The sequence below is a fragment of the Hirundo rustica genome, chromosome 3 (assembly GCF_015227805.2).
Source record: "Hirundo rustica isolate bHirRus1 chromosome 3, bHirRus1.pri.v3, whole genome shotgun sequence".
NCBI lineage: Eukaryota > Metazoa > Chordata > Aves > Passeriformes > Hirundinidae > Hirundo > Hirundo rustica.
Window position 1 is genome coordinate 74,319,198 of NC_053452.1, and position 25,416 is coordinate 74,344,613.

Here is a 25,416-nt window from a genome sequence, read left to right on the forward strand (position 1 = left end):
TATTCTTGACCGTAGAACTTATCTGCTCCCCTTTCATGTAGAGATAATAATCCTTGTTTTGGATACATTTTTCCCCTTTTTCAGTTGTGGACTTCTTTTTTTAAATGCAGAAGTATACAGCTTTGTTGTTGTCCAAGGACTGTTGAAACCCCACAGACTATAGGAAACTTTTTCTTTGTACGAAAACAGAACCATGCTGTCTTCCTTCATAAAAAAACCCCAACTGAATGGCATTTGAGTGCTGTTTTTTAGGGATGGAACTTAAGAAATGATGAAAGAGGCGCAGAGAGCCAAGAAATGGTAGGCTTAATCCTGTTGCTGAGGGCTGTTCACGGTCCTTCCTGTCAGTAACTTTTCCTCTTCCCTGTCAACTCTTCAGTTTTTTACTGAGAGAAAGCATGTTGTATCTTTGAGTCGGTATGAAGCTTGATCTATTAATGATACCTTTTGAATCAGTTTCAATATATTATTAAACTTAATGCGATCTTTTTTTAGAGATAGCCAGTCTGTGGCTGATGGAACTTTTCCCATTTTATTTTCTTTGATGCTGAGTTCTTCTCACATCCACACAGAGACATAAGGAAATACGAGTTCTGCAAGAAATGCAGTCAGATGGCACATGAAACATTAGGGCTTTCTTATTAACTAGGGACAAAATCACCTTCCTTCAAATCATTTTTTGGAAGGCGGGGAGGGGAAAAACCCACAAAGAAATCCCTAGCCCAGAGCTGCTTGATCTGTGGAAGTGGCAGGGCCAGGTTTCCTGCAGGGCTGGTTTCTGTTGCAGCGAGTGCTGCAGCTCTGCTGCCTGAGTGAGAGTTTGTGCTGCTGCTCACTGGTGCGTGCCGAGTGCCACCGTGCTCCTTCTGCAGCCTCCCGGGGAATAAGGGCAGGAAGCACAAAGAGCAGTCATCCAAATCTGTCTCCACTACTGGTCCTGAGCACTTCTGTCTCTCTGTCAATACTGGAAGTTACTGAGGAGGCTTAACACTTGTTAGTTCACACGCTGCTGAACGCAGAGTCATGTGGTAGCCCTGGGTTCCTTGGAAAGCTAGGCTTTAATATAATCTTCCAACTAATGAAATACTTTTTTTTTTTTTTTTTTTTCCCTTCACACTCCCAAAACAATATAAAATATAAAAAAAATTCTGTTTCAGGCCAAAGCTAACCTTGTTTTCTTCTCACCCACTCGTGTATATCTGCCCAGGGTGCTGGAGTGCACAGCCGCTGGGGGTCATAGCCCATTTCCCTGGGTAACCCTGCTGGATCCAGCAGAGAATATTAAAATTCTGACTTGACTATCCTAATTAGGATAAAACTAGCTTCCAGTAGTAGGGTCCCTTCCTATTCTTTGTCATTCACCTCTGTTAAGCAACATAAACCAGCTCCTTGGCTTGCTGGTATTTTGTTTTACTGCATCAGTACACATTGGGGTAGCAGATCCACAATCAGCCTCCTGAAATGGGCAGGTTGGGGAATTGCTGCCCTTTGAGATAACCTGCAAGTTTTTGCCTTTTGCAAAATAGAATTCTGCGCTAGCCACTGGCCATTTTAGAAGTTTCTTAAATCCTTATCCCTAAAAAAACCCCAAATTGATTCTGATACAGAAATCACTTCCAAAAATGTATGTTTTCTTCTGGGTAATGTCAGAATTCCTTGCCCTTTTATCTACAAGTAAGAAAAGTTGCAAATGCAGTGGTTATCTAGTTTCATGACTTTTTTTTTTTTATGTCAAAAATCATTAACAGTTTATCCCAGAATACTTGTGAAGATAAACACTAGTTTAAGGAACCATATAACAGTGAGGCTGTCTACATTTCAATTTGTCTTCAGGGTTTCCTTTTCATAAGGCAAGTCAGTAGTCTGCTGTTTGACATTATTTCTAATTGCTGATCTTCAGGCTAAATAAGCTGGGGGAAGTTGCCTTCTAGCTATGTATTTGAAATTTTCGAAATAAGTGCATCTGTCTAAGTTTCTAATTAGTCACTGTTAAAACATTGATCATGATGGTGATGAGCTCTCCTGTCTACTTATTTTTATGTAAAAATATTGAGAAAATTTGCCAAGATTTGTGATTTTTTGCTTGTCTTTTTTTCAGATATGGCAGGCAGTTTTAGTATAGATTTCCACAAGGAGCTGAAGGAAGATTTTTGTCAAATTCAAATTATGCTGTGACAGATTATGCTACTTTTTTATTATAAGACAAATAGTAAAAAAATTATATGTAATCAAAACTTATAGTCAAATAAATAGGTTTAGGCCTATTAAGCAATATTTACGTGCTCTTTCAATCTGATAGTCTGGCTTTTTAAGCCTTGTTGTAAGAAAACCACTTTTTTCTTCCTGTAACTGATCAATTTCAGTGTTTTAACTATAGATTTCAATTTGATTTAAAAGAAACCTTGTACCTGTAGGCTGAGTCTTCTATGACATTTGTCTTCATGTTTTAATACTATTTTTGAATTTTTCCTTGCTGTGAGTCTTATATTTTTACTAGTGTAAATACTAGTTGGAATAAAATTGTATAGTCATCTGTGGAAACAGAAATACATAAAAACAGAGCATAATCCCAATATGCTATGGAGAGATGGTATTAAAAAGAATAATTGGCCATGTCTTTGTTCTACCCATACTCCTGGGCTAAAAATGTGTCCCTTAATGAGGACCAGATTTCCATCAGTTTTTGTTGGACTGCAAATCCAGTAATGGGAAAAGTAAACAAAAGATGAATGTTGAGTAAGAATTTGTTACAACTTCATTATCTTTGTGCAGATGTCTTTCCCAGAGGCAATGTTATATGAAAAGTTTTCCATCAACTTCCTTACTTAGCCTTCTTTTATCATATAACTAAAATTCTACATTTTTGTTGGGGGAATTCCTGGAATTTTGCTGCTTTTAAAAAATCTGCCTATTTCTAAATTTTTATTTTGTTAATTATTATCTTCTAAATGCCAATTGATAGAAAAATCAAAAAATTTCAAGCTAACTAATTCACAGATGGACCTTTAAGACCTCTCTGATAAGAAGGAGCAGCTTCATTCATCCTCCTGAAGCTGGAGTTTGGTCCCACTGGAGGCTGCCTGAGAACCAGGCGCTCCTGTTCATTGGAATATTTGCTTGTTCTGCCTTATCTGAGTCCTGTGCTCAGGGAGATTGCAATACCAGAGTCCTCCACCCTCTGTGTCGAGGAAAAGCATTGTGCAAATACATAGGTTATCACAACTTGTCTTAAGAGGGCTTGAAGTGTCTGGTTACTGTTTTGTTTGTTGTGAGACCAGTTCAGTTAAGCTGAGCTTGCTTAGACTCTGCTGGGTCTCCTGGGTGGTTTGTAGAGTTGGAAGATCATTCCTGTGTAGATGGACTAAATGTAATGGGTGTTTTATTCAAGAAAGTCAAGCTTTAAAAAAAGAAAAGCAGATCTGAGAGCTGAATTACTTTCTTACACACCTAATACCTGTTATTAATAAGAATGGTAAGAAATCATGCTTTATCTGACTTGTCTCATTTTAATAAAACATGAAAAAGAAACATGAAAAGACAAAATATCTGAGATTTGGTTTTAAACAGTGTTCTTCTATAGTCTATAGTTGTTAGAAGGGATGTTAGTCTCTTACTTTTCAGCACTGTAGTAATTATAAATCAGCGTATATATCAGTGTATATATTATATCCATGAAGTTTGTGTTGAATTTTTCATATAAAAAACCACAACTCTGTCTTCAATGCCCTTGGTTTTGTTACTGAATCTTTTTAAGCAGTATACTAGGTACTATATCCAGACAGCTTTTACAATAAGCCTGTAGCCCAAGAAAAATGTTCTATTTACCCTATAATTTTTTCTTTCTTTTTTTTCTTTTTTTTTAATGAAGCAATCATTTCAGTTGCTTCAGTGCTACTAGGACAGAAGAAACTTGAGGTCTTGCTATGGTGATTATTCTTCTGCAGCTGTTTGAAAACTGTGCCTTGTAAAGCAGTATCATCTCGAACAAACCACAAAATGCAGGCCTAGCGCGTAATTGTGTAGGCGGGACTTTGTAACCAAGACCTGCTGTTAGAATAAAAAAGTACAGAGGGCAACCATGAGTTGGCTGAATTTGGGTTTCTGTTTCATTTATTGCTGTAGAACAGTACTAAGACTCAAGCAAGGTACAAGGACTGTTCATAGTTTATTTTTGTGTGCACTTGTAAAACAAAATATTTTCCAAGATTTATAGGGCTTTTTCCCACCTCAAGGACAGTGTAGAAGTGAAGAAAATGCCCTTGTGATGGCAGATAGTTTATGATGTCAAAGTATTACTCACAGTCCTGTGCCTCATATTTGAGAACCTCTGAAGTTCCTTGTAAATTATACTTTATAGAATTGAAAAGAGAATAGTACCTATTTAACATTCAAAGTAAAATCTTGTTCCAGTCTTGAACATAAAGATGTACTTTTTTACGGCTGAGCCTTACTTTGCTATGTCATGTGTCTCAGTGGGGTTCAAGTCCTTTCTGCTGTCTATATGTATGACTCTTGTCTGCCTCCTTACCTTTTCCATAGAGCTAGCACATATTCAGGAGAAATCATTTGCATGGGGACCTTGTCTCACCTTTCTAATGCAATATGACACATCTTGTCCTTTTGTTCCTACATTGATTACTCAATATGCTTTCTTCCAGATATTAAGCACATAAAATGAAATGTAAAAATCACTCCAACAAATATCAGTGACCATATATCTCACTCATCTATGTCTTTATGGTTATAAAGGAGTAGCTGAAGTCATGTGGGACCTTTGTTATTGAAGGCAGTCAGAGTTGCCTTTTGGCTTTACCTGACTTCAAGGAGTGTAATAATTTGGCAGGGATTCAAGCAACTGCGGATTGACACACAGCCTCTCCATCTGTTGACCACTGTCTAGTCAATCTCATTATAACTTAATAGACAGTCAGCTATGAATATTCACCAGATTCCTTTGCCTGCTCTCAGGGTCTTGGGTGTTGATTTTTCAGGCCAAAATATATAATAACATACGAAATCTGAAATGCTAGCACCTATGCTGGTGGACTGGGTTTACATGGCCAAGCCTTGGTAGTGGGAGGTGCTTCAGGGGTGGCATCTGGCAGAGCTACAGATGGATGTGCTGTGGATCAAGGCTGGGCCAGATAGAAATGGTGGTAACGCCTCTGTGATGATGTGTCTAAGATGAAAAGTGATCATGCTGTTGGTTCCTGGCAGGGACCTGCAGACCCATGGAGAGAGAAGCCCATGCTGGCTCAGGTTTCTTGGTAGGAGTTGTGACCTACCTGTGGGGACACAGCCTCTCCTTCCCCGTGGAAGAGTGACCCACACTGCAGCAGTTTGATGGGGACTGTTGCCCGTGGGGTAGCATCACACTGGAGAAGTTCATGGAGAACTGTCTCCCCTTGGAGGGACCCCATGGTGCAGCAGGAAAAGGACTGATTTCCCTGCGCAGTGAGAGAAACCGCTGGTGATAAACTGGCCATGACCCCCATTCCCTGTCTCCCCGCACCACTGGGGAAGGAGGTAGAGCTGGGAAGGAGAGAGGGGTGGGGGGAAGGTATTTTTAAGGGCTTCTTTTACTTCTCATGATCCCGCTCTGATTTTGATAGTAATAAGCCTCCAGTATGGACGTGTTTTCATAAGTGTCAAAAAATGATGTGTCAAAAAATGATAAGGTAAAGAATTGTACTTTGAAACATCATCATTCTGTGATAGTTATTAATACCTTAATTAGAAAGCAATGGATTACTCCTACAGTATGAACAAATATGAATAATCATAATATTTGGTCTTGCAAGTTCTCAAGTTTAGTTATTTCTGTTCTTCGCAAACTTTTTCTAACATTGTCACTATTGCTGCCATCAGTGGTATGTGGTGACAGATCTTGCTGTCTAACTTATTCTCTCTCTCTCAGTACTTCTGGTTTAGCTCTCAATGGTTGTTTTCCACCCAGGAGCTCTGGCAGGCTTCTGGTGAGCGTGGGAGACATCTTGTCAATAAGAACAGGTCATTGCTTCTGGTCTTCTGTATTCTTTTACTTTTTCCCCTCATTCTTGATCAGTGATCTTAGTCTGTCTTAGCCATTTAAAGTATCTTGAAAGCCTTCTTTATGTTCAGGCAGCAGCAAGATTAATTAGGTGACCAAGACAGTTCTCAAACTGCTGGTAGCAAATGAGTATCTGTCCAGCCATCAAGAAGGAAAATGTAGCGACTTTCACCACACAGGTGTTGCAGAGTCTGGCGTGTAGTATTTGTAGGGGTTTTGCTCTCTGACTGGTAGGATGTCTGGAGAGCAGGATGTCCAATTTCGCCTTGGTGCTCTTCCATTGAGCCCCTGTCACACTGAGGCTGTAATTTTTGCTTCATGATCTCTGACCATGAAGTAGAATGCATTGTGTAACGTTGCTGCTTCTTTGTGAGGTTCTGCTGTTCTAACTAGGTGAAGAGTATGATACAGATGGTTTTTGTTTTACAATATATTGCAAAAACAGGAGGGGAAAAGCAGTGTCCCATTCAGAAAACAGGGTGTTATCTACTTCCTCAGCAAATCCCACCTTTTCTGACTGATGCTTTTCTAGATTGTTCTTAACAACTTCCAGTGAGAGAGAAGTTTTGGAGTCCTGTGCAGAGATAGATGTACGTTGGATGCTTTAGGGCTAGTGTGTTGTCTTCTGATGGTGATGGTGGCAGTGTGGGTTTGAGTTTGGGGTTTTGGGGGAGCAACATGCTAAGTCTGAGTGTGCTTACATTGTGTCTGCTGCCTTGATTGAGCCCTTGATTGGTTGAATTGAAAGAATTTTATTTCCCTGTGTTGCTATATTCCACAGTCAACAAGTCATTTGCTAAGTCGAGAGAAGTTTGTGTTCAGGTCTTTATACAGTTAAGTTATTTCAAATACATTTCTTTTCTTGTTGCTTTGTTGATTATTTTTTCCTTCGTTTTAAGCATTTGCCCCTGGAAAATACCTACTCAAATTTACCAGTACTAAACTGCCACTTTCCTTTGAAATGTAAAAGCAAGGTAATCTTAAAACTTTAGAAAATATTAGTTAAAATATGGCTGTAAAGTGACAGAAAATAGCTACGCGAAAAAGAATTAATGATCATTGCTAGTGAAGGCTGGGTAAAGATAAATCCATCATAGCTTGAGATCCCTGACAGCAGAATTGATGTCTAACCAGCAGCTCCTTGTTCTATATTTTTGTAGTCTGTTAATTTTGAAAATCTTCTCTTTGTCCACGTTTATTGTATTCTCTTATTTTAGGTTTTTTTCTGGGGACTGCTTATCCAGTTTGCCATCACTGGTTGCTCTAATGAAAGAAATGCAAGACTTTATACCTTTCAGCTGTTAGTCCACGGTCTCTGCAAACTGCACTATCACTGTGCTAATTTGCACAAACCTTACGTTTTCCTCAAAACCCCTGAGGGCCTGGAGTAGCACTTTTTTCTTTTTTTCCCCCTCCCTTATTTTTAAATGACAGCTTGTATTACAACGTACTGATTGGCCTAAAAAAAAGGGATCATTGATTTCATGCCCATTGGCACCGTTCAGAATTTTGCAAATACATGAAGAGGCAACATAAAGTTATTTCAAGGTGTTCCCCAAGGGCAGTAGTCATGAAGAGCCACAGAAAAATTCTTTGTTAAGGAGTTGGCAAATTAAATACAGGACAGTAAGAGACCTCTCTCCCCTTTTATAGTTAGAACTGAAATGCATGAATCCTACTGTGCCAAAGTCTTAACTCTTTCACAGAATAGCACATCAAAGTACACTATACATTGTATTCTTACCAGATTCCTGAAGTTATATGGATAATATTAGCAGCAAATTCAAAAAGCGCTAAGGAGAAACTGCCCTGTTTTCCTTTTTAGAAAATTAAAATAATGGAGAAAAGACTGTTTTGAGCAGTATTAAAAATCAAGAATGGGTTTTGAGTAGCTTACTGCTTACTGTAATGCTTTGATTTTTGACAAAATAATTACAGAGAAGATAGAGATGAAAGTGCTTTTAATGTTTGGGATTTTTTTTTTTCTGTTAAAACCCAGTATTATGTGGAAAATGGAACTTTAAGTAGCAAACTGTGTTTATCTAACCTACTACAAGAAAATCATTTGGGTAAGAAAATCATTGGGCCAAAATATCACTTACTGGTGCAGAATTCTCTTCTGGTGTACATAACTTACATTATGTGTTTGAATTACGCACAGGATTAAATGTACAAGTACTATAGACTGAAGTCAGTACTAGTGTCATCTTAACTGTTTCTTCATATTCCTGCTGCAGTCCATATCTATGATTTTTTTTTTTTGGTAGGATGAGCCTGTGAAAATGCAGTAGGCTACACCTCCTGCTTATAAAGGGAATAACTTACTACATACCTGACTTTCGTGAGAAAGCATTGGTTCCCTTGATTCATCTGCATAGATTATGGAAAAGTAAATTTGCAGCATATGTAAATAAACATAAAGGCATGTAAAGTTTAGTCTTGAGAAGAGTTAAATTTTATACAAGAATCCCCAAGAGAAAGTGAGTTTTACTTAATAAACAAAATTCACAGAATTTTAAATATTTCCAGCTTAAAATGTTTTGTAATAGAGAACTTGGTATTAGAAATTATATCCTTTGGGTTGAATTACTGGGAGTTGAAATTCATTAATTTGTTTGATAATGTCGACAGATATGATGTTGCCAAGGATGGAAATACTGCAGTCGTATTTATAAATTCATGTACAGTTGGATGTGACTTGTGACTTTATTTTCTTTGTAGTTATTTGAACTGCTAGGCCCTGAAGGTTTTGAACTCATAGAGAAACTCCTACAGAACAGATCTCTGATTCTGGAAAGATCTTTGGCTTGTGCAAATGATAACAGGTTCCAGGCTCTCCAAGGTAAGTGACGACAAAATTTTTGTTCCAAATCAGATAAAAAATAGTTTTCTAATTGTTCTATTTTATTTCCATCAGTAGTACTGTCCATGTGTAATTAAAAAAAAAAAGGGCAAAAAAAATCCCAGGAGACAATGGGAGAATGTATTTCTGGGCTTAAACAAAGGAAGTCTGATTATACAGAAGAAACAAATAAGGATTGCATATATTATTTCGTTTTCAACCTTTCTGTGGGCATGTGCAAATTTTGAATGTATTAACAGCTACATTTTCCTGTTTTAATGGATTACTCTGGAAATAATCTGATCTTGTATTATTCCTCATTTGCCTTCCTGCTTCCTCTCTGCTTTGTACTGTCATCTAATGTAAGCCTTAGGGGAAGAAAAACACAATAACAACCGCTTCTGAAAATAATAAAGTCAAGCTTAAGCATGAATAAGTGAGAGGAGGGAAAAAAAGGATTTAGAGTTTGTATTGTCATTTTTGCTTCTATAAGTTAATTTGTCTGCACCGAGTAATTATTTTAAAATAAGTTTTACTGATCGTTTTAAAACAAGCCTTATTACTTTCTTCTCTGACAACAATAAATCTGATAGCATATGGGTTGTGACTTGGGACAAATCTTACATGCACATAGCACCATGCAGTCCATTGTGTGTTCACAGCACATGGAGTTAGAAAAATGCAAATAGAGCCAGTAATGGTGGACTTACATGTCTCCACAATAATTTTTAAAATGCAAATGACCCCTTTTTAATGTTTGTCTTCAATGAAATGTTACATAAGCAAGTGTTTAGAAATTCGCCTCTTGCTGTGCTAATGGTTAGTCTAAACTCATCAGAACAACTGTAAGTTTTACCATTCCATGATTTCAAAGACGAATGTCTTGCTATATAACAAGACTTTCTGTCCTGATAATTTTCCCTTCTTAGGTAATCAAATAAAAAATTAAAATACATTCAGTAGAAATGGAATTAATATATTTTTCTCCTATGTATAGAGTTTAGTTACAGGAGTATTTTCTTCTCACTTAGCAGAATTAGTATTTTAGAAGCTTTTATGAAATTATTCTTCATTATGCCATCAGTGAAATCTATCACAGTAATTTCCTCTAGAGTGTGGAGGAAGAATATTTTCAGTGTTATGTTTTCCAGACAATAGAAAAGCACAACTGATTTTATGCTTTTTTTTCACGGATGAGAGAGTCCTTTAACTGTGGTAAAAAGTCAGTGATACTCAGGGTATCTTCTCTGAGACTGAAGATTCTCTTGGTCCTGAGTTCAGTCTGTTAATTTTAATAAAGATTTTTTTTTTCCTTTTTCAGTTGATCAAAATGGTATTTCTTATGGGGAACTCCTCTATCTTTCCAAAATTTCACTTGTGTAAGGGACTAATTTCTGTCTCCAACAATATAGTCAACTTTGAGTAACTGGTGCCTTTAAAAAATTAGCACAAGTCAAGAAACTGTATATGTACTGCATTTTTGTACCATGCTGTGTTATTTGACTATTTCTTACATAATTTGCTTCCATGGCAGTAAAGGTGATTGTTGTGCTTATCAGACAAATCAAGTAACATTTCTTTGCCCTGGTGTGTTCAGTCTGAATTAAATTTGGTCAGGAAATTGCGTCCATTGTCGTCCCCTTTTAATACGAGAGAGAGAGAATTAAAGCTGCAGACATGAAGGTATTAATGTGGATATTTTGACAGTTTATTAGAATTTTTTCAATGCTCTTTAACAAGTTATTATTGCCTTATTCAGTATGCATGCTGTGAGGTGTAGGAGTTTCACTCTTGCTGTAGGTGAAAACTAAGCAGCACAAATTGTTCAAAATTTCAGTCAAGTGGATTTATTCGATGAGAATAGGTTTTCAAGTTTTTTGCTTCAGAGTTTGGCTGCAGAAGTGCATGTGAAACATAACTGAGTTAAGTATTTAATGTTCAGTCAAACCTATATAAACTAATAATCTGTTCACAGAATTTTGAAAAATTACATTTATAACCACCAATATTGTTAAAATGAAAACAAAATAAATCTCTCCCAGCCTGTGGTATATAAAAGACTTGGTTGTGTCTTCGGTTTTGGCCAGTACTGATCACAGGAAGGTGAATGAAACTGAGCTTTTTTGGATTCCCTGCTCCCCTAGATTTATTGTTTACTGTAATTGTTCTGTGGTTCTGATGATTCTTGATAATCCTGCTGCTTATCGATGTAAAAGGAAGGAGTCCTTGTGATTGTATAGAGTAGGATAGATTTTCTCACTTGTTCAGGGAAATTGCATTGTGACTATGCTTTCAATATAATCATGTTATCTAGTACATATATACACTAATTGTTATGTGAAAAGGCTCTTTAAAAAAAAAAAATCACCCTGTTTAATCTGTTGTCACACCATCCTGCTTATCAGTGCATGTATGTAAGAGCAGTGATATGAGGCAAAGTGGCATTTCTACAGTAGATGACGTTATTATAAATACAGAAAATGAAAAATGTCCTTCCTTTTGCAGCTAGTCCATCCCCTTTCTTTGGGATTAAGTGTATTTTAAATATCCTGGGTTTGGGACATGACCTGGTGGTACTTTAGATGTCTTAAGGCCAACTGCTGCACAGTCCACATAAAGCTCAACTATTTTTAAACACACGGTACACGCACACACAAACCCCCCAAAACAGGCATGAAACCAAGCATCAAAACTCCAGACCTTTAGAGAGAAACTGGGGAAAAAAGAGGGAATCCATTACTTATGGAGATGAATACCTGTTATTATATTGCAGAACAGTGCAAGAAGTTTATAGGAGAAAATGCTAAACCAAATTTTGGCTGTCAAGTCACAATTCAGTCTGAACAAGAAAAGTTGTTAATGAAACAATATCGTCGGGAAGAAAAACGAAATGCCAGAAAAGAAAAACAAGCTGGGGAAGATGGAGAAGTTTCTGGAGAAGGACAAATGTGCTTTGATCCCAAAGAGCTGCGGATGCAAAGGTAATAAATCCCCAAAGTTGAGAAATGCTTCTGTTGTAATTGCTACTTCAACATATCATAGCAGTTTATTTTCTTCTATTTTGCTTCGGTGATTAGGTGATTCTGACTTCAAGTCACGTTTTATTACATGCATAGAATTTTTTTTTAATATGGAAACCTAATTTTCAGGAAAGAAAGCAGTGATTTGCTTAATGAGAATCTTCTTGATCTCATCTATGTGGGCTGGAATTTCAGATTAGTGGGGTAGGCTATCTTTCTTAGCTTCTGTATGCACACTACTTGCTTAGGATTTATGAAGTCTGTACTAAATCTATCAGAACTATCTTTCTTTTTCCCTCTCAAGATTAATGGGTACTATTTTCCAAGTTGTCAGCTAGAAGGTAGTGGGAGGAGTAGAGGAGGGAGAGGATAAGGAGCAAATAAGCTATTGTATTTTCTATTGTGAAAAATATAGTGAGACTGGTATCTAACTGTGAAATCATGTTGCTGTGTTGCTTAAAAAGAATCAAAACTGCTTTTAGGAAAGTCTTGCACTTATTGGATTGTGCTTCTGAATTTTATCTAAACCGTGTGTTTTAAGGTTTTGGTCTAACCAGTGCCAGAGAATAACACTGTAAATTTTTTTTCTTTAATTTCCTGCTCTGACTTTAATATACCATGCTCAGTTTTTGTGGTAGCAGCCTGAAATGGGCAGAATTACAGCGGGTATTTTTCTGCTCACAGAGAGCTAGCACTTCTGAATGCTCGAAGTATGCCAGTCCTAAGTAGACAGAGAGAGAGGAGCATTGAGAAAATTCATTATCCACATGTCTATGATTCCCGAGCTGAAGCTATGAAAACATCAGCATTCATTGGGGGTGCAAAGGTATGTTGGTGCATGACCCTTCTTGAGCAGTACATCTTTCCCAGTGAGTAATGTGCAGCAGGGTTCTCAGAATCCAAGACGGTTTTAAGCACTTCGATATATTCTATTTTTATTTTGACTCTGGAAGAAATAATCTCATTTTCAACTAATGTATTTGCTTTTATTTCTAGGGTCATTTAAATTCTTAAGATAATATTTTTCTGTCTTTTGGATACCTTTGAATTGGATTTAACAAAATAAATGCTTTATGAAATTCTAGAACTAATGGATTCTGAAATTTAATAAAACAGAGTTATCTTTTTGGGGGTTTTGGTACTACTTTCTGAGTAGTACAGCTGATTATTTGCCATTTGGAGGGTTCAGTGCTAACTATAAAATGAATGAGTGAGATTTGCTTTTGGTTTGGATTCAGTTTTTGAAGGAAAGTCATAAAGCATTGTTCAAAGTGAGTTATACATAATGAACCTTTCTGTTTTCATACTTTTAATTAATTTTCCTGTAATACATTTTTTAGGTGTTCTTACCAGAGTCAGTTGAGCGAGAAAACAATAAAATGTATGAAGAGGTGAAGATCCCCCATAGTGAACCAATGCCTATTGGTATTGAGGAAAAAATTGTTTATATTAAAGACTTAGATGAGGTGAGTATACCATTTCAAAGATATTAAACTAGTTTTTACTTTGTATTACCAAAATTTAATTGGAAGTATTGCCAGTTTCTCCAGTGGTACGTGATAGGTAAATGCAGGCAGTTAATTTCTTCACTAATTTGAAGAATATTTATTGGGGAAAATACTACAGTGATATAATCCCTTTCATGTTGACTCAGATTCAAGGAATTTCTGATCTGAACTACTTGTTCATGAGTTGCAGTTCTCAATTCCTTTGGCATTACGTTTTCAGTTATTTATGGTTTTGAGCTGTGATCTGAATCACTGAAATGAAAGTATTACAGTGATTCTGTTCTCTTCTGAAGATCACAGGAGAAAGCGAGCCTGGGCTTCTGTGCCTTGACCTGTACAGGTTGGCTTCTGACTGCACAGCACTATTCTGCACCAGTCTTAGTGTCTGATGCAGTTCAGGGGTGTTGAATATGGTGTTATGGACTGTATGGGCAGTGAAGTCATCTTTGATGATAGAAAGTAAAGAGCAGAGAGGGAAAATGAGGGTAAAACAAATATTAACATTTCAAGTTTTACTGATTTAAAATGTTGAAAAAGCTGAGGTAAGGGAAATAAATTTCTTGTTAGTTATTTACAGTCTAGAACTTGCAGTACTCCATCACAGGTACCTTTTTACTCCTCATTGTATATGTCAAGTCTATTGAAAAGTGGAAGATTTGGGGTTGATTTGAACAGAGACATAAAAAGCAAGTTCTGTGTACAGAGAAGGTTTTATGCCTTTTAGTTCTGCAGCATATAACATGGATACACTTCTTCCACCTTTTTCTCTCTGAAAAAGCAGGAAATGAGAATATACACTGAGCACTTTATTGGGATTCTGAGTAAAGATTGTCTTACGTAAAGATTTAACTCTTTCAAAGCAGAAGACAGTTGTAGAATCTGAACCTATTCTTTTCTGCTTAGGTGACAGTACCTAATGTTGTGTTTATGAATTGACTGACTGCCCTTAACCAGATTGAAAAATACAGCTACTGCAGCTATTGTCATTTTATATGACAATATTCAGTGTGACAGCTTTTTGCAATAAAATGTCTTTTTCCTAAGCTAAATATTACTTACTGATCTGTAAACTTTTTGCAAGAAGTACCAATATTTCAAAAGGCAGTAAATGGTTTCAAAAAAACGATGGTTCGGACAGAAGAATACCTATCTAAAATGAATAGTTTTCAGATTTTTGCATATATAATATTTAAAATAAATGTTAAAAAATTCATCAGTTATACAAATTTAATAAGTAATTATTTTTTGTAGCTTGTATGTCATCAAGAGGTCTGCTTTTCAGTTTTACAGTGAAATTTTGAAAGAGAAAAAATCTTCTTCAGAACTTTGATATGATTCTTATTACATGAGATCAAATAGGAGTGTCAACAACAAATAAAATTTGGATTGTTTGAACGTGCATGTAATTCCTGCCCCCAAGTGCAACAACCGATGACAAATTTATGAAGTTTGTCCAGGTGCAGAACTTCTCAGCTTCTTGATTTCACTAATGAGATTCATAGATTTGAAATTTGTTAAATAGAAATTTTTTATCAAGGAGCTAAAAGAGGCTGGAATTGCCGATGTGTACATTAAGACATACTTTGTTAAGATGTATCTTTGACAGGGCAAATTTTTTGTTTGTTTGTTTTCTCTGCAAGGCTATTTTAAATCTTTAAGCTCAGAAACACCTTGGTTGGTATTTCAAATTTCTGCCAATTAACTGGAGTCAGTTTAGAGAGCATGAAAATTTTCTGTCAATGGTTTTTTTTTTTTATTAACTAGTGTAAGCAAAAGCAGAAAAGTAATTATTTTATTTATACATTTTAGCATGTATTAGTACTCATAAAATAGCTCTATTGTATCTCTGTGTGGATATGTTTGCAGGATTATCTAAAATATGAGCAGGTGGGCAAGGAGTAGAGATGACAGTAAATATAACTAGATATTTCATGACTAGGAACTACTAAAGGCATCATGACGAAGTTGACAGTTCTGCTGCTGTTGAATGCAATGAGGTGCCTTTAGTGGCAGGGTTTTGATGTAAGACATTTAGTCTAGACATAAAGGTACTCAGCCTGTTTAACAAGTCAATATGCACACAACCCATAATCCGCAGGGGAAAAAAGGCACAGAACAACCAAGCCATTTATTGTTGCTGGGGTTTTGAGTATTATATATTGAGCTTTATAAACACTTGCTGTTCTCTGGGGAAATCCTGCTGGAACTTAAAATTTTAAATATTCATCTTCCTTTTCTTTTTAGTCTGTATGTTTTCATGTATGCAAAAATAATTTTAAGAACTCTCTGTCTGTTTCTCATGAGCTCTGTGATGTTGATCACGTTGTCAGCAACTTGGGGAGAGTATTTATGTAACGTTTATTGCAGAATACACCATTGCATTTCATCTTCGAAACTCCTAAGGTCAGAACTGAGTTCATAAGGAGTTCATTTATATTTTGAATTGTTGGCCAGAAGTTAAAGTTCTGGATCATATAAGTTGGAAGTAATGCATTTTAAATGATTGAAATATTAATTAAGATTTCGATTTTCTTATTTCCTGTAAACGCAGGTTGAGAAGAGATGAGAGAAATGCATTCCTCTAGACACTAATTCTAACAAACCGCATATTTACCACATTTTAAATATGTATATGCTTCCTTTTTTAATAGCTTCTTATGCAGAAGTATAAGGCAAAATGACAAAACCTCTACAAACCAACACCAAAGGCAGAAGCAATGCTTTAAACCAGGATGGATATTAACAGAGGGTTCTTTTTTATAGGATTGGCAGTGTAGCCAGGATGCATCTGCCACTGCACTCCAGAGTGAAGAAATAGTTTTAGTATTTAGTATTGTCTGAAATCTTACGGCTGGTATTTTCAAAGTGTTTCGTTAAGACCTCCTTGCAAAGTGTCAGAGCTTTCCTAAAAAGTTTATGTCTTCATGATTAGTGAAACCACTGCCTGAAAGAACACAGGTGCTAAGATGAAACTCGTATGAACTGACAAAGGTCCAAATTTTTATACCTACCATTCCTACCTAATCCCATTATGCGCTGCAAATATGAAATCAGGAGTGACCAACCTTGCACAATTTAGCAGCCATAAAAATATTCCATAGCATGCCGTAAACAGTTGGCTTCAGCACTCTCCTGCTTTCTGTATTGTTCCGTTTTTAGCTTTGTCTCCTATCTTGCTCCATTATGATCTGAACTGCTGTGTCACCTCCTCCAACAATCTCACTCCACCTGCATCATCTCTTATTGTTTATTTTCTTCCTGTGTTGAGTTGGGAGCAGGAGCTGGTGGCACAGAGGGAGCTGTGCTGCTGCTCAGGAACGTTGCTGGTGTTCAGAGGTAGAAGGGTGCTCTGTGTCCCATGGAAGGAGTTGCAAAGGGTTCTTACCTTGCAGAAAGGCAACAAATCCCACCCCCAGCCCCCTTTGTAGATATCTATTTTTCTTGACATTTATTATATTTCAGAGAACTGTGGTTTTACCACAGTTCGAGCACTGGTGATTCATAAGTAGCTTATTGGTCACACCAGTTTAATCTGAAGTATTATGGTTTTACTATTTGTCCAAGAGATGTGCCAGGTAGGTTGTTTCAATAATGAGAATTTAAAAAATTGGGAAAGCACAAGCTTAGCTTTATTATCTTTGCTCAGTTGACATGCAGCTTGACCATTAGTGAAATATATTTTTTGCATTTACTATAAAGGTAGTTTTGTGCTAGGCTTTTTGCCAAATAAATGTACCTTTAAAGTCATAAACTCAGGACAAGGAAAGTTACTCTTCAAGACTGTGAAAACAGATTTTATCTAAAAAATTGCTGATGGTGAAAAATTACTTCAGCTTTTTACCTAAAGTGGGTGTTCAGGGTAGGATTTATTTATTTTTTCATGTTATTTCCATTTCCTTTTACTAGCACTGCTTAATGATCTAAATAAGAAAGGCTTTTTTTTTCTCTCTGCGCTATGTAAAGGAATTACTACAAAATCAATATTCTCTCTTTTCCTGTAATGTTTCCTTGTTTTTAGAATTGCAGAAGGTAAGTCTACTGAATAGAAGTATGCAAGTTTTTTGGATAAATTACATTTTTTACATCCAGAATATTGGATCATTTATTCCAAAGTTGATCTTAGTGCATATTTCAGTTGCATATTTTCCAAACAGCAATTGATAGTTGAACCATATGAAATAACTTTGTTTTAAAAAATTGCTTTTTATTGAAATCTGGTCATTTATCCAATTAATTATGCTCTGAGGAGAGTTTACAAGTTCTGTAATCATTAGTCCAAACTTAAGACTCAAGAAAAACCATGTAAGTCAAGGTGCAATTGCTTTAATGGCTGGTAATGTATATTGGGGTTTGCAGTCTGTCTTCATATTTCAGGGAGGGGGGTTCAAAGAAGGTTGAATTTGTGCAATACCAGGTGAACAAAAATATTGGAATTAAGATTCAACACTGATGATAATCTTAGAGCCTACAAGTCCTGGCTTAATTTTCTTCAATATGTTAACTTAATGGTATTTTATAATGATTTTAGAATTCTAGATGTTATATGTAAAATTTCTGCATCAAATTGTTTATTTCACTTACCATTAAATCAAGCTTTTAGGCATTGTTTCATTAAGATTCTAGGAATAAATATTATTGCTTTGCCTAAAAGCAAGCAAAAATACATGCTTCATGCCAAACCATCCTTGTCCATCTTGTATAAAATTATCATATTTTCCATTAAGACAATCCTTTTTATTAATAGAAATAATTTAATAATTCTTCATCAAAAAGATCTGTTGCTATGATGTGCAAGCTGTAAAGTGGTATTCTGCTTCTAAAATTTACCTGTAATCTCACATTGTAGAAATGCAAACATGCTCTGTGGCTGGCTACTAATTCACCTTTGAAAGACACTTGCTGTGCTTGAATATAATGCATTGAATGTAATATTTTTAAACATGTGCCTCACTTGACTGCAGCTTTCACTGCAGATAGATGTGACTATATGATTTCCTGAATGCTAAGAAGTTCTTTTTCCTTTCAGCAATGGAGAACATCTTCCCATTATGAAAAATCAAAAAGTGTTTTGAAAAAAGTCTTACTTTATTGATATATAGCCTTTAATACTAGAAATAGTACCACAACAATTTTCTGGATTCATAAAAACTTTCTACTTTTCTAATATGACTTTGCCAGTAAGATGGGCGGTTTTTGTTCAATAGGATCACTGATTTTAATGCATGCCAGATTACTAACCTTATTTATTTTGTGTTACACCTTTTAAACAAACAAACAAAAAAATTAAATAGTTTAGATAAAAAGAAACCTCATATGGTCATGTCAGATAGATTTGATATGGTATTTGAAATACAGGTACGTTGCAGGGATAGCAAAGCTTTAGTTGTTATAGTACAACTTTGAATTAATTGCATAATGAAATGTGAAAGTCTGGGTTCCTTGATTTAACATGACAAGGGGATGTCTGCTCCAGTGAGGCAGAGTTCTTAGGAGCACAGCTTGAGAGGATCAGCAATAATGACCACTCTCCAGTAACCAGGAGTTTGAAAACTTAACACCAATGGAAAAGATTAGTAATGAAGTACGTAGATATAAAGGAATAAATATGTAAGAAATACTTTACAGATGGATAATTTTGTCCAATAATCTGATATTACTGTTCCACCATAGTTCAACCTATGTCTACTTTCTTCTAATAGGAGAGTATTTTTGCATATCTGAAGTCTGTATCAAAATATATAAAGCAGGTTTCCTAGAATATCAGAATAAGAGCTCAAGCTAGTGCTGAAACAAGAGAGAAAAGTATGAACTATCTCAAAAGAGATGTACTGAGCATAAGGATTTTCTCTTTTAAAGTAGTGATAGTAAAAGACAAAAAGAAGTGGAATAGTCTTATATTTTTTATAATTATTGTTTTCAAATAATACTTTGAAATACAGTGGTACTTGTCAGTAGGGATTATGGTATACCTTTAGAATTTGAAAACTGTGATTTTTGACTCACCAAAAAGGTGTTTCTTACTATTACAGTCTTTGAGAGGACCTCTTAATCTCTTAATGCAGGATAAGAAATTGAAACTATTTTCTCGGAAGCATCTCTGTGTTTGGCAGGTGTGACTTCTCTGGAGTCTGTCATCCTTCTTAGTCCAACATTATCATAGACTTAAAAAAGACAGTAATGTATGCATTTTAGATCGTTAAAAATATCTTTATAAACTATGCCTGTATATGTAAAACATATATGTACAACCTGTATATGTGTGTGTATAAATATATATATTTCCCATTAATGCAGATTGATTATTAAAGTAACAGAGGCTTTTTAATAGACCATTATTTTATATATCCTTCTCTTTGCCTCCCTCAGCTTGCCAGATTACTACTATTTTATTTTTAAGAAAGATCTGTATGCAAAGAAGATAGTCAAGCCAATCTCTGTCTTTATAAGAGATGTATGTAGGATGCAAAAAAATGGGGAATGATGAATAATTGGAGGTAGATGATCTTATATCAGACTCTGTGGAAAGCAAAAGCTGGCTTTCACTGAGCAGCAGCCTGTACTTACTGGAACAATATGTGTCTACCCACCATTGTGGAAGTAATAAACATTTCACCTCTTTTGGGATGGGGAGGAATGAAGGTAAAGGAAGCAAATACATCATATCTCACATGAGTTTTGGAGGTAAGCATTGTATAATCCATCAGATGTGAGCCTGTATCTGCTTAAACTACATTCTCTTTGGCCTATTTATATGATACAACTTTTATTTTTCGTATGATGATGTGGATCAAATTATTGTGGTGTGACCATTTAAAAATAGACTATATTTATACAAATTGGGAGGATTTTCACCAGAAAAGTATAATGAAAACAGACTTTTACTATTGTCCCATAAGAATGGGGAAGTATTGTAGGTACTTTCTTATCATTTTGGTTTACCAGAATTACTGGAGAAATTGATAGATAACCACTTGCACCCACAAGTCTTTCCAGATTGTTCAATATGTATGTATGATTTCAAAAAGCAACCAGCATAGCAGTTAGCAATGCAACTCTTTTCTGATTCCAAAATAGTGTTCTCTCTCTACCTCTGCTGTAAACCTGTCTTTTGGTAGACTGACAGCAGATTTATTTGCTTTGGTTTGACACTGGGCAGACTGGATCCTTTTGGAATCAGACTGAATGAAGGTTTCCTTTGCAGCATGTGCAGTCTTAACTCATCTACACAAATGTTTCAGATGACTTTTCAATGAAAGACCAGCTTTTCTTTTTGGCCAGTAGGCTTCTCCTTGCTTTTTAGCTGTAATATAATGCCCTAACCTTCCTTGTAGTGTCTTAAAACAGAGTGCTTAAAATATGATCTGATCATTTGTCCTTTCAGTTGCATCTGTCCCAGTCTCATATGCAGTTTAGTTCAAGACCTTTTGTAGTCTTATGCTTTCAATCCTTTTAAGATTAGCAAGACATTTATCTTTTTTCTTTAAAAATCAGTTTCCAGGTGTTGTTAGGATATAGTAGATTGTATAATACTGTGTGAATTGACACATTCAGGTGACCACCAAACCACAGCTGCTATGCAAAGAGTAAATTAAGTTCATTACCTTGCTAGCAAGGCTGGGTGGCAGAGACACACAGACGTAGGAGGAGGGAATGCAGGTGACATCGCCCCTGATAAGTAACAGCTCTGTAAAATCTTGACTTATCTCTTCTTGGGCAGAGAATTTCGAATGGAAGAGCAATTGATTGATAATATGGGTCAAAGTCTAATAGGGACATCTGTACTGGTGAATATAGAGAACTTTCATTTCTTTTAGTCTGTTCTTTAAACTAGCATGGCCGTGTGTAATACACTAATCAAAAATTGGTTAAAAATATTTAGTAGATAGTGTTTTGTAAGAGTTACAAACAACAATCGTTGTTTAGGTTGCTCCTTTTCAAGCAAGTAGTAAATATGAATAGGGAAATGGACTTTTTAATATTAACACGAGATAAAATTGACTGCATCTGATTTGAATAAAATGTTGAGCCTGTTTCATTTTCTACACAGCTGCCAAGTGTGTGTATATTGTGTAGTGCTGCCTCTGAAATAGTTGAAAATCTGATGGGAACACTTACAAAGGCAAACCAGTAAAGGGCACCAGCTGCTGAAAAACACCTGCTGAGCCACTGTGGGAGTAGATGCATCTGCCTCTACCTAGAAGTAATCTAACAAAGTACCTGCTTTTACCTGTCAGGATTTTAATATGTGTAAAGATTCATCCAATAAAACTGGTTCTGAATACTTAAAGAAAGAAAAAATAAGGCGCCTTTTTTTTTTTTTTTTTTTTTTTTTTTTTTTTTTTTTTTTTTTTTGTGCTGAAGATCACCACTTAGGAGCAACTTTCTCATTCTTATAACTAGTTTAAGCTCTTTTAATAAAACACAAACCCAGATTTGGCAGCCAGAAGTCACATCTACACTGTGTGTAGTGTGCTAGTAAAGGAGGCAGCCAGTTTGGAGGAGATTATGAGGAAGAGGAAGTTTTCGGTTTTTATTTGGCTTAGTTTGAGAGATGTATCTCAGGGGGTTTTGTGAGAGTATACGTTCCCTTTTTGATTGTGGCATATTTCATTCACTGTTGATTTAATGCACAAACAAAAATAAATTTTACTATTGGAAGTAATTAGACAAATTTTCCAAATAGTTTTTAAAACTGTTGTACATTTTTTCTTTTGGTATTTAAACTTTTATTGTTCCCACGTTGGTGGGACCCTATCACCCAAGGTCATCATCCCTTACCCAATTAATTTTCATGTGGTAGGAAAACTGCTGTGAACACTGATAGTTTAGCTGTGATTCATGAAAACAAGAATAGCTGTGTTTTTGTAGACAAAAATGCTAACTATGCTTATAGAGTTTTCTTGAAAAATTTAGGAAAAAAGGTCTTCTAATATCTATACTGTAAAACTGAGCTGCCATCTAGGGTAGCAGAGTGTGAATTTAAGTGAAATACAGAAGAAAATTGAGCTGTAGAAAAATTATGACAGCAATAGTTAATCCCCTGGGAATATTCTTCTGCTTGCCATTCTTTCATTTTTACTTGATGTGTTAAAATTATTACTAATTTCAGCTATAATTACCTTCCAAAGCATTCTGATAATTTTTCCAGGCTTTGTTAGATTTTGTAGGAAGAAATAGTTTGTTGTGTTAACATAAGCTAAAGTAAATAGTTTGAAAACATTATCCTGAAGTGTCTTCTACATTAATAGATTAAATATTCACTTCTGCAGGAACATTTAGAACTAATGCCTTTGCATGCATAAAATAATATTGAATTAATTAAGGGTCATTTAAAAATAAAATACTGAAAGAGATATGTACTTCAAAGCTATACACTAATATGAAATGTTGTTACTCTGCTCTTAAAAACAGGGCCCCATGCTTTTAAGGAAGATAATATTTAGCCTCCAATTTGTGAAGTTCAGCTGACAGTTATTTGGGTGATTTTTATGTATTGAATTTTGTAGAGTAAACACAATGACCAGTAAAAATCCAAGAAGCATTTCAGGTGGACATGTTCTTACACAGTGCAGCTGCATGTAGCTTGAAAGGAAGGCAGCTTTTTGGTTCACAGCATTCTTTTCCCCATGTACTTAATCACTGTAATATTTGAAATCCAATTATGTTTACGTGGTGACTTTGCAGCTGTTACGGGGGGTTTTTTACCTCATTAAATGATCATAACAAGTGAAATATTTAAATTGAGAAAGCAACTTTTTAAGTGTTAATTTTTCATTCTTTAGGGGGTCACATATGTCAGTGACATGAATATGGACTTCAGTGTAAAGCACATGCACAAATCTGTAAAATTTTTAATTAAATCAACTCAAAGTAGTTGTAGTCATTCTGGTAATTAAGACTGGAGAATTAATAATGTGCTTCTTCTGCATCCTGTTTAGGGAATAGCCACTTCTCAGTGGAATTTCATAGTATGAGTGTGGAAGAATGCAGTAGTCTGCTTTACTTTGATAGCATCCCCAAAGGCAGACTTTCATCCTTAGGAGTATTTGGTCTTCATTTAAAGTGAAATACAGGATAGTATCTTAAATTCTAATTCAAATTATACCAAAGACCAAAATTGTTTTTAATTTTTAAGAAATGTAATCTCAGAGTCAAGGGAGATGTATGCTAGCTCTGAAGTGCTGCAACATTTAAAATATCAACTTTCACTCAAAATATTTTAGACAAGTTATAGTTTGTCTGATTTTAATGTTGTCTTTAATTAGCACAAATTTCTGTATGCTCCTTAAGAAATGAATCTTTTATCTTGGATAAGAATGGGCTGTGTCTTTCAGTGATAGAAATGGGACTGAGTTGGTTCATCAAGGGATTCACTTAGAAATCACCAAATAATTTTACATGTTTTTATAATATTTTGGGATAGAGAAGCTATATGACTAGAAGATTGACTTTATAACTGATGGGCTATTCAGCTCAGACTTAGAGTTTCCATTAACCTCAAGATCACATAATAAATGCTAATACAGTGAAACTTTTAAATTTTTTGAAGACCAATTTTTTGAGTCAGCATAACAGCAAGGAGCGAAAAATGTGAAGTCTCTTAAAGCGGGAAACAGATTTTGTGTGTGTTTTGTATCTTTTTACAACAAAATAATTTTTCTGAATTTTAATCGGAAAATTGAAATTACCTTATCACCTAATCTTTCAGTTAGCCTATTGGAAACAGACACATCAAATAAGAGTGAAGTTATTTTTAATTTTTGTATTAATAAATAAATATGTCTTATATAATAGTAGCTTGTTGGGAATTAATAAGGAGAAGGGAACTAAGAACTTGTCATTTGCAGTAAACAAAATATAGAGGAAGATTATTTTATTTAGTCATTCATAGGAATGACTTATCATAAAACATAATATAAAGAAGGAAACTTACTTTCAAATGTTCCTTTTTCTCTCCTGTATTCCCTGAATCTGAAAGAGAAGGAAATTTTCTTCTCTGAGTCATCTGAGTCATCTATGTTGGAGATAATTTTCTGTGTTCCTGATTCTACTTCCACTTGCTTTTGGCACCTGTAGACCTTTGTTCTTCTGGACCTCTAAGTTTGAGACTGTCTTCCAGCTGTGCATATTCGTTATATGGAGACTTTTTGGCATGTTGTCACATGCATCATCTCGGCTAAATTTGAATACCTCACTCAAATTTTGAATCAATAATTTGATTACATAAGAAAAAAAAAAAAAAAAAAAAGGATGTTTGCATATTAATAACTACTATAGCAGCAAACTATAGAGACAACTGTGAGGAGAACTCATCACTGTCTGCCAGTATCTTGACACCTTTGTCAAGAGGATGGAGCCAGACTTGTCTTGGTGGTGCCAATCAATAGGACAAGAGGCAACAGGTAGAAACTGATGCACAATTTACACCTGAGTTTGAGGAAGAACTTCTTTACTGTAGGGGTGACTGAGCACTGGAACAGATGGTCCAGAGAGGTTGTGGGTTGTCCGTTGCTGGAAACATTCAAGAACTATCTGGACTCAATCCTGTGCCCTGTGCTCTTGGATGACCCTGCTTGAGCAGAGAGGTTGGACCAGACCACAGACCCATTGTGTTCCCTTCCAACCTGGCCCATTCTGCGATTCTTTGAAAACAAAATATCTGGTTGAGGTGTAACCTACAGCACTTTACAAAGTACGTGTGAAAGCCTTGTTAAATCTGTAATGCTGTTTGCAAGGTAGGAACTACCTTCTTACTCAGTTTTTCAGGTTTTGTGAATCTGTAATTTTCAGCGTACTAATCTTCCATTAGGACTGAGATTATTAATTCCTGAGAACTGCTGAATGTAAGTGCCTGGATGCAGTCCTTCAGAAAGTTTTGTGTCTTTATCCTGATCCATACCTGAGCCATTCACATAAGTCTGTGTGGAATGGGAGGGGTAGGACTTTGATCCCTTTTGTCTGATATCTTGTCTCTTTCTCATTGTCACTACTTTTGAG

The 25,416-nt window shown here is 35.7% G+C and overlaps 1 protein-coding gene across 4 annotated transcripts in view; it reads left to right on the forward strand.

Annotated features, from left to right (window-relative positions):
• The window catches only part of ASCC3 (activating signal cointegrator 1 complex subunit 3), a 254,871-nt gene that overhangs the window by 32,570 nt on the left and 196,885 nt on the right, over positions 1-25,416 (forward strand). For all 4 annotated transcript variants that reach the window (XM_040058833.2, XM_040058830.2, XM_040058831.2 and 1 more), the window contains exons 5-8: positions 8,771-8,891; positions 11,665-11,872; positions 12,596-12,737; positions 13,252-13,377. In XM_040058833.2, the coding sequence (XP_039914767.1) occupies positions 8,771-8,891; positions 11,665-11,872; positions 12,596-12,737; positions 13,252-13,377 (597 nt within the window). The remainder of the gene's footprint in view (positions 1-8,770; positions 8,892-11,664; positions 11,873-12,595; positions 12,738-13,251; positions 13,378-25,416) is intronic.